At 70.4% G+C, this 9,430-nt stretch overlaps 1 protein-coding gene across 1 annotated transcript in view; it reads right to left on the bottom strand.

Moving 5' to 3' along the window:
• The window catches only part of ARHGEF1 (Rho guanine nucleotide exchange factor 1), a 21,075-nt gene continuing 11,645 nt past the window's right edge, over window positions 1-9,430 (bottom strand). The window contains 21 exon segments of the mRNA XM_073322999.1: window positions 1-126; window positions 443-592; window positions 1,510-1,677; window positions 1,867-2,025; window positions 2,299-2,366; window positions 2,688-2,798; window positions 3,587-3,674; window positions 4,065-4,125; window positions 4,127-4,233; window positions 4,418-4,448; window positions 4,450-4,494; window positions 4,618-4,695; window positions 4,835-4,918; window positions 4,920-4,936; window positions 5,049-5,132; window positions 5,135-5,162; window positions 6,013-6,081; window positions 6,083-6,139; window positions 6,354-6,373; window positions 6,376-6,435; window positions 7,425-7,598. Coding sequence (XP_073179100.1) covers window positions 23-126; window positions 443-592; window positions 1,510-1,677; window positions 1,867-2,025; window positions 2,299-2,366; window positions 2,688-2,798; window positions 3,587-3,674; window positions 4,065-4,125; window positions 4,127-4,233; window positions 4,418-4,448; window positions 4,450-4,494; window positions 4,618-4,695; window positions 4,835-4,918; window positions 4,920-4,936; window positions 5,049-5,132; window positions 5,135-5,162; window positions 6,013-6,081; window positions 6,083-6,139; window positions 6,354-6,373; window positions 6,376-6,435; window positions 7,425-7,598 — 1,763 coding nt within the window. The 3' untranslated portion in view covers window positions 1-22.

The following is a 9,430-nucleotide window of genomic DNA, read 5'->3' on the forward strand; positions in this document are numbered from 1 at the left end:
CCCCCGCGGGGGGCCCCCTGCCTCACCTGTGGCAGCTGCTGCCCCTCATGTGAAGTGGGGCGAGGGGGGGGCAGCTGCATTTGTCCAGGAGCTGCTGCAGCTGGGAATAGGCGTCTTCCATGTCCTGGGGGGCCGGAGGGAGCATGACTCAGGGGTGAAACGAAGAGTGGAGACATCCCTGCAGCCCCTCCCACTGACCCCCCCAGCCCCATCTCCCCTCAAACCGCCCCACTGACCTCCCCTCGAACCCTCCCCCACTGATCCCCAGCCCCCCCATCTCCCCTCAACCCTCCCCCACTGACCCCCCCCAGCCCCATCTCCCCTCAAACCGCCCCACTGACCTCCCCTCAACCCTCCCCCACTGACCCCCCCAGCCCCCCATCTCCCCCGACACTGACCCCCCCCACCCTCCCTGGTTCCCCTCAGCTCGCCCCCCCCCACCTCAGCCTGCGGACAACCTCCTCCAGGTGCTGACAGCTGCGCCGCACGTCCTCCGACTGCCGGGGCGTCAGCACAAGGGGGGAGCTGGGCCCCCGCCCCACCCGGGCCCCGCGACCCCCAATCAGTGAGCCGGGGCCATTCGGGGCCCCCCCTGCGGGAGACCAACGGAGTCGGGTCAGTCCGGCTTTCCCAACATGGCCCTCTCCTCCATTTCCCACCAGCCCCGGCTCCCATTGCCCCCCTGTGACGAAGTGGGACGGTTCTTAATGTTTCCTCTGAACAGTGTAGGGGTGCCTCAGTTTCCCCTAGGCAGTTCTTAAGTCTATAGGGGGTGGGGTAAGGGTGTATGATCATTGCAGAGCCCTAGAGGGCCGGTGTGTGCAGGGGTCTGGACACAGAGAATGGCCGACACCCTGTTTCCTGGCCACTGATGGCCTGGGCCCTTCCCCCCTGCAAGGTGAGAGCCAAAGGGTTGGAGAACAAAGGAATCAGGTGACCTCCTGGCTCCGGAAAGGGACAAAGCCCAGAGGAGGAGGGGCTGGAGGGAGTTTCAGTTTGGGGCTGGCTGGGACATGGAGTGAAGTGCAGACGGGGTTGTCTGGCTCACTGCCCCCCAAAATGGACCCAGCTGAGGGGTCCCGTTCTCTGCACCTACATGCTCTGTTTTAGACCATGTTCCTGTCTCCTAATAAACCTTCTGTGTTACTGGCTAGCGGAGAGTCCCGTCTGACTGCGGAGTTGGGGGGCAGGACCCTCTGGCTTCCCCAGGACCCCGCCTGAGCAGACTCGCTGTGGGACACGCACGGAGGGGCAGAGGAGGCTGAATGCTCCGGGGTCAGACCCAGAAAGGGGGAAGCCGGGGGAGCTGTGTGTCCTGCAGACAGGCTGCTCCCCGAGAGGAGACTTCCCCAGAGTCCTGCCTGGCTTCGTGGGGAGCAGTTCCAGAGCATCGCCCAGGGACCCTGTTACAGCCCCCGTTTCCCAGCACACCCCTCTCCTCCCCCATTTCCCACCAGCCCCTGCTCCCATCGCCTCCTCCCTCCGTTTCCCAGCATCCTGTTCTCATACCTGGCGCCCCCCCCTCGCTCTCGGCACCATCACCCGCATCCCGTTCCTTGTCCTCGTCTCTGGCGCCCCTGTTCTCCGGCGCCTGGTGCCAGCCGTCCTCGGGGGAGCCGGGGTCCCCATCTTCCAGCAGGGGGGACCCCCCGACCAGCAGCCTCTTCAGCTCAGAGACTGGGGGGGGAGGGTCAGATGGGGGGATTCCCTCCAGAGGTCCCACCCAGGCCCCCCAACCCAACAGGATCCAGCCCAACTTAGGGGTCAGACCCTAGCCCCAGGGGTCAGGCAGCTCATCCCAACCCCCCCCCCCCCCACTCTGAGATGGGAGAGGGGTCAGCAGAGGGACAGGTTGGGGGGTCTCACCTCTCTCCAGCGCGGCGGCTGCCAGCCCCCCCTCCCCGGCCGCCCGGGGCTTGTGCAGAGCCAGCAGCTCCGCCAGGATCCGCTCCGAGTCCTTCTCCTGCTTCTCCGGGCCGCGCTCCTCGAACTCCATCCCCTCCAGCGCCCCCTCCTTCTCCCGCTCTGGGGGGCAGGGAACAGTCAGCCCCCCCTCGGTGCCACCACGCCACCCAGAGTCCTGACCCACCCTCGGCGCCACCACAGAACCCCGGAGTCCTGATCCCCACCACCACACAGCTGTCCATCCCCCCACCAGCCCAGGTACCCCTTGGCCCCACAAGCCCCTGGCTCCCCGCCTTGGCCGGGGGTGTGTGTGAGGGGCACATGATGGCTTCCTCCCAGGCCAGGGCAATGGGTGCTGCGGATTATCCCGCCCCCCCTCAGCCCCCCGCTCACCGTCCGAATGCAGCGTCTCTCTGGGAGAGTTCCCGTTCTCCGAGCTGCTCAGCAGCCGCTCCCGGTCACTGCGGGGGGGCGGGGGGGCCGTGTCAGCAAAGAAAGGAAGAACAGCCAGCCCCCCCCAAAACCCCCACATCCCATCCCCCAACACCCTCCAGAGTCAGGGGTGAGCTCCAAAGTCCCGGCCGCATCCTGTCCTGCCTCCGTAACTCCCCATATAACCGCCCCCCGCCCCAGCCCAGAGCCAGCTGCATCCCAGCGCTGGGTGAGGGGCCCCGTATAACCGACTCCAGTGCCCCACCCCAGAGCCAGCCGCATCCGATTGCTGGCCCCCAGCCCCGCCCCAGAGGGGCCGCGCTCCAGCCCCACACGCCCGCTGCGCTCACTAGCTGGGGCTGTGTGGGGCTGACAGACTCGGGGCAGCACGACGTGGTTTCTGGCGATTGGACCCAGGCAGCTTCAGAGACCCGGCCGTCTCATTGATCAGGTCGCACCAGCTAGGGACCGGAGAGGGGAGAAACTCAGCTGGGGCCCCTCACTCCCGCCCCGCAGCCCCCTGCCAGCCCGGCCCAGGTCCCCCCCCAGCCCCGCCGGTGCCCCTCACTCCCGCCCCGCAGCCCCTGCCAGCCCGGCCCAGGTCCCCCCCCCAGCCCCGCCGGTGCCCCTCACTCCCGACCCGCAGCCCCTGCCAGCCCGGCCCAGGTCCCCCCCCCAGCCCCGCCGGTGCCCCTCACTCCCGCCCCGCAGCCCCTGCCAGCCCGGCCCAGGTCCCCCCCCAGCCCCGCCGGTGCCCCTCACCTCCCGCCCCGCAGCCCCTGCCAGCCCGGCCCAGGTCCCCCCCCAGCCCCGCCGGTGCCCCTCACTCCCGACCCGCAGCCCCTGCCAGCCCGGCCCAGGTCCCCCCCCCCAGCCCCGCCGGTGCCCCTCACTCCCGACCCGCAGCCCCTGCCAGCCCGGCCCAGGTCCCCCCCCCAGCCCCCGCCGGTGCCCCTCACTCCCGACCCGCAGCCCCTGCCAGCCCGGCCCAGGTCCCCCCCCCAGCCCCGCCGGTGCCCCTCACTCCCGACCCGCAGCCCCCTGCCAGCCCCGGCCCAGGTCCCCCCAGCCCCGCCGGTGCCCCTCACTCCCGACCCGCAGCCCCTGCCAGCCCGGCCCAGGTGTCCCCCCCAGCCCCGCCGGTGCCCCTCACTCCCGACCCGCAGCCCCTGCCAGCCCGGCCCAGGTCCCCCCCAGCCCCGCCGGTGCCCCTCACTCCCGACCCGCAGCCCTGCCCCCAGGGTCTCACTTCTTTCTCTCCGACACCGTCTGGGCCACCAGCTCGTAGATTTGGGCTCCGTTCTCCCAGCTGAAGATGACGTAAAAGGCCTTGCGGTCTGGCGGGGAGGTGCCAATCAGAGGGGGGCTCCCCAGTGCCCTCCCCAGGTTCACAGACCCCGCCTGTCCCAGTTAGCCCCCCTCCCTCCCAGGGCTCCACCCAGTGCCCCCCCACCCCCACCTGCTCAGGCTGCCTGCAGGGTGGGAGGCACTGGACATCCCAGAATGCACTGGGGCAGCCCCCTGCCTCGGAGCAATTGGCTCCAGCTCAGCAAGGGCCCCCCCCCCCCACACACACAGCTGGGGCATCGCAGTAGGGGGGCAGGGAGCCTCCAGGCTGCCCCCCAGTGCCCCCCGAATGCTCCAGGCTGCCCCCCAGAGGCCCCCCAACCTCCTAGGCTGCCCCCCAGAACCCCCCGGTTGCCCCCCAACCTGCCCCGGCTGCTGACCTGTGGCCACGTCGCGGGTCATGGCGGAGCTGAGTTTGATGATGGGGCTCAGCACCTGGCGGGTCCTCGGGCGTGGGGCCGGGGGGCCGGCTGTGACAGCGAAGAACCAGCCGCTCCTCCTGCCGCTGCAGCAGCACCAGGATGTCGTCCAGGAGCAGCATGTGCACGTCTGGGGGGGCAGGGGGGCCTCAGCGGGGGAGACGCTCCCCAGCCCCCGGAGCCCCCCAATCCACCTCCCGAACCCCCACACCCCTCCCAGCCCCATGTGCCTCCTGCTCCCAGTGTACTCACACCCCCAGCCCCCCCAGCCGCGCGCCCCACACTTCCCTGCCCCCCCGACCCCCATCACTCACCCACAGCCTTGTCCTTACTGACGCGCCAGGTCCAGGTCCCCCTCGTGCACCAGGTTCCGCTTGGTGATATCCGTGTTCTGGGGGCGGTGGCAGTTAGATGGGAACAGACCCCCCCGATCTCACAGCCAGCCCCCACCTCCTCGTGCTGCCCGCCCCCACAGCCAGTTCCCCCACCCAATGCCCCCCGGGCGAGGCCCCACCTTGAACTCGCTGAGCAGCGGGTCCGTGCTCTGCTTGAGGCTGGAGAGATCCAGGCGCTTCTGATAGTCCTTCAGCTTCTGCAGGGGGCAGAGGGGGGTTAAGGCCGTCCAGGCAGACAGGGTCGGGGGGCGTTAAGGCCGGCCGGGGATGTGGAGGGCGTTAAGGCCGGCCGGGGACGTGGAGGCCATGGACAGACAGACGGCGGGAGCAGCTCACCATGAGGTTTTCCATTTCCCGCACCTCCTGGTTGACGTGGTTGAGGATCTGCCGACAGCACTCGGCCGCCCGCTGCACCTTTCCCCCGCTCCTTCTCCTCCTCTGGAGGGACAGGGTGGGTCAGTCAGTGGCCCCAGCCGCCGCCTCTTCCTCTCCCCAGCTCTCCCCACCCTATGCACCTCCTGCCCCGTCTTCTCCCCCCCCCGGCTCTCACCCGTGTACTTGGCGATGTTCTCCAGCAGCAGTGGGTACTTGGTGAGTCGCTGCATCTCGATGGGGATAATGTCCTTCAGCTGCAGCGCCGGCACCGGGCCTGGCTCTCCGCCTCCTGCGGGGACAGGCCGCTGGGATGGGGCGGCTGGGGGCGGGGCAGGCCAGGGGTGTGCAGGGCCGGGGAGCCGGGGGCGGAGCGTGACCAAGTGGGGATTTCCCTTGTTATGTTGTATGTGTGCCTAAGGGAGTCTGACTGTTTTGCATGAAGGCGGTGTGCGCCTCAGTTTCCCTGTGTATTGCACCAATGTCTGGGTGGTGGGAATAAGGGGCTGTGACCTTTGTGGAGCTGCTCCAGCTGCCTGCAGGGATGCTGTGGCCGCCACTTCCCCACCTGAGACCCAGGAGGGGGATGCGACCAGGTGACTCTGGCCCGGGAAGTGAGACAAAGGCCGGAGGAGGAGCAACCGGCCCGGCAGGAGCCAGGCAGCTGCAAGCAAGTTGTCTCGGCTGGCTTGGGGCGCAGGGAGAGGACCAGAGCCCTGGCTCTGGGCTTCCTCCCCTCAAGGTGACTGGCTGAAGGTCACTGATTTCTGTGCTAACAAGCTCTGCCCTACGCTGTGTACCTGTTGACTAATAAACCTTCTGGTTTCCTGGCTGGCTGAGAGTCCCGTCTGACTGCGGAGTTGGGGGGGCAGGACCCTCTGGCTTCCCCAGGACCCGCCTGGGCGGACTCGCTGTGGGAAGCGCCCGGAGGGGCAGAGGAGGCTGATGCTCCAGGGTCAGACCCAGGAAGGTGGAGCGGGGGAGCTGTGTCTCCTGCAGACAGGCTGCTCCCCGAGAGGAGACTCCCCCAGAGTCCTGCCGGGCTTCGTGGGGAGCAGGTCCCGAGCGTTGCCCGGGGACCCCAGGACAGGGAGCGGGGCAGGCTGGGGGGCCCGGGGGATGCAGGCCGGGGACCCCGGTACCTGGATGAACTGGCTGAAGCGTGTCTCTTTGCGCTGCTTGGCCTTGAGCTGCTCCAGCGCGAAGGATTGCCCGGCTGCAGAACCGGGCTGAGAGCTTCTGGAACCAGCCGCCCTCGGTACCGTCAAACTGGGGGGCGGAGGGGGGGAGCGTTCACCTGCCTGTGGCTCTGCCCCCCCCACTGCCCCAGCCCCCCGCCTGCCCCCATCCCAGGGTCCCTGCATTCCCCCACCCCCCCGTCCCTGGGCTCCCCATCCCCACCCGTCCTGGGGCCTCCCATCCAGCGTCCACCCTAGCCCCCCACCCCTTGGACTCCCCCCCCGCTTACTAGCCCCCCCCGTACCCGGGCCAGCAGCACATCCCAATCTCGGCAATGATGCAGTCACTCTCATCCCGAAGCTTCTTCAGGTTCTCGAGGAACTTGGCTGGAGGGGAGCAGTCAAAGCCAGTCAGCGCCCCCCAGCCCATGCTCCCTGCCCCCTTCCCCTGACGAAGTGGGGAAGTTTCTTGTTTTTCCCTGTTTCCTATGGGGGATTTCTTGGTTTTCCTTTGGGTTGCATGCAGAGAGGGTGGGACTCAGTTTCCTGGGTGCTGCGGGTTTAACGAGGGGAGGGGAGAGGGAGTTTGTGGGGACACAGGGCCAGCGAGGGAACTTGGGGCGCCGGCCAATGGCCTGGAGAATGGAGACCCCAGCGACTGGGGACCTGGGGACCCGGAGTCCAGCTCGGGAGTCGCAGCCAGTTCGGCCAGTGGGAGGACAAGGGGCTGCGGGGACCCCGGGGACCGGAGCAGCCGGGTCCAGCCAGAGGGGCGAGAGGACAGAAGAGGGGAGAGGGGGCCCAGATGACCCTGTTTACCGGGAGAGGAGACAATGGACAGAGGGGGGGCTTGGGGCCGGTGATAGCAGATGCCCAGCGGGGAAGCAGGGGGGCTCGGGGCTGGAGGGAGGGGGCAGGCAGAGCCCCCTGGATGCAGGGGAGACTGGGCTGGGGGAGGCCAGGCTGAGGCCAGAGAGTTTCCTGTGCTGGGTTCAGATGCTCAATAAACCCCCTGTGTTTACCCCCGGCTGAGAGTTGCCCCCGGGCTAGAGAACGGGCCGGGGGGGCAGCAATCCCCCTGGGAGTGGAGGCCCCGGGGGTCCGGAGCGAGGGGTCTCCCTGAGGGGCCCACGGCAGAGACAGGCGTGCTGAGGCTCCGAGAGGTGCGGCTCCAGGAGGTGGAGGGGCTGGACCCCCCGGAGAGAGTGGCCCCCTCGAGAAGGGCTGTCGCGCTGAAGGGGGCTCCCCCCACGGACCGCACGGGGCCAAGAGTGGGCACGACCTGGGAGTCTGTGGACCCCCGCCCTTCCCCCCCAGCGCCCCTGCCTGTGACCCCCAGCCCTCTGTACATGTCCCCCCAAAGCCCCCCCACTCACTGTGTTCGTCCGTCATTTCCTCCAGGCTGGGGAAGATGTTGGTCAGTTCGGCCTCCAGGAAGAAACCTTCGCTGAGCAGCGGCTGGTAGAAAAGCTCCAGCAGGACCCGCAGCATCCGCACGTGGGCGTGTTCGGTGAGGAACAGCTCTGGGGGGCAGGCGGGGTCAGGGGCCTCTCACTCCACCTCCCCTGAGGGAGGCGTTGGAGGTTTGGGGCAGACTTGGGGGGTTGTGGGGGGTCTCCACCCCACCTACCACTGGTGGTGGTCTGGGGGGCTTGTGGAGGCTGGGCAGTTGTTGGGGGTCTGTGTGGGGAAGCTGGGGGGCCATGGGCAGTAGTTGGGGGACTGGAGCAGAAGTAGGGGGGCAGGGTGGGTGTTGGGGAAGGAGCCGGAGTGGCAGGGGCAGGAAGCGGGGGGAGGAGTCGGGGGGCCGAGGCGGGAGCCGAGAGGGCAGCGGGGGAGGAGTCAGGGGACCGGCGGCGCGGGAGTCATGGGGGGCAGGAGCCGGGGGGGGGGTGGAGTTGGGGGGGGCCGAGGTTGACCGCCGGGGGGGGCAGGGGCAGGAAGCGGGGAGGGAGGAGTCGGGTGGCCGGGGGCAGGAGCCGGGGGGGCAGGGGCAGGAAGCGGGGGGAGGAGTCGGGGGGCAGGAAGCAGCGGGGGGAGGAGTCGGGGGGGCAGGAAGCAGCGGGGGAGGAGTCGGGGGGCAGGAAGCAGCGGGGGGAGGAGTCGGGGGGGAGGAAGCAGGGGGGAGGAAGCAGGGGGGGGGTCGGGGGCAGGAAGCGGGGGGAGGAGTCGGGGGGCCGGGGCCAGGGGTAGGAAGCGGGGGGGGGAGTCGGGGGGCCGGAAGCGGGGGGGGAAGTTGAGGGGCCGGGGCCAGGGGCAGGAAGCAGGGGGGAGTCAGGGGCCAGGAAGCGGGGGGGAAGTTGGGGGGCCGGGGCCAGGGGCAGGAAGCAGGGGGGAGTCAGGGGCCAGGAAGCGGGGGGGAAGTTGGGGGGGCCGGGGCCAGGGGCAGGAAGCAGGGGGGAGTCAGGGGCCAGAAGCGGGGGGGAAGTTGGGGGGCCGGGGTCAGGGGCCAGGAAGCGGGGGGGAGTCAGGGGCCAGGAAGCGGGGGGGGAGTCGGGGGGCCAGGGGCAGAGGCAGGAAGCAGGGGGGGCAGTCGGGGGGCAGACAGCGGGGGGGAGTCGGGGGGCCGGGGCCAGGGGCAGGAAGCAGGGGGGGCAGTCGGGGGGCAGACAGCAGGGGGGAGTCGGGGGGCCGGGGCCAGGGGCAGGAAGCGGGGGGGAGTCAGGGGGCCAGGAAGCGGGGGGGAGTCAGGGGGCCGGGGCCAGGGGCAGGAAGCAGGGGGAGTCAGGGGCCAGGAAGCGGGGGGGAAGTTGGGGGGCCGGGGTCAGGGGCAGGAAGCAGGGGGGGAGTCAGGGGCCAGGAAGCGGGGGGGAGTCATGGGGGCCAAGGGCAGAGGCAGGAAGCAGGGGGGGCAGTCGGGGGGCAGACAGCGGGGGGGGAGTCGGGGGGCTGGGGGCCAGGGGCAGGAAGCAGGGGGGGCAGTCGGGGGGCAGACAGCGGGGGGAGTCGGAGGGCCGGGGCCAGGGGCAGGAAGCGGGGGGGGAGTCAGGGGCCAGGAAGTGGGGGGGAGTCAGGGGGCCGGGGCCAGGGGCAGGAAGCAGGGGGGGCAGTCGGGGGGCAGGAAGCGGGGGGGGGGAGTCGGGGGGCTGGGGCCAGGGGCAGCAAGCGGGGGGGAGTCAGGGGCCAGGAAGCGGGGGGGAGTCGGGGGGCCGGGGCCAGGGACAGGAAGCAGGGGGGGGCAGTCAGCGGGGGGGAGTCGGGGGGCCGGGGCCAGGGGCAGGAAGCAGGGGGGGGCAGTCGGGGGGCAGGAAGCGGGGGGGAGTCGGGGGGCCGGGGCCAGGGGCAGGAAGCAGAGGGGGCAGTCGGGGGGCAGGAAGCGGGGGGGAGTCGGGGGGCCGGGGCCAGGGGCAGCAAGTGGGGGGGAGACTCTGAGATAGCGCGT

This window comes from Lepidochelys kempii, chromosome 24, assembly GCF_965140265.1.
Source record: "Lepidochelys kempii isolate rLepKem1 chromosome 24, rLepKem1.hap2, whole genome shotgun sequence".
Lineage (NCBI taxonomy): Eukaryota > Metazoa > Chordata > Testudines > Cheloniidae > Lepidochelys > Lepidochelys kempii.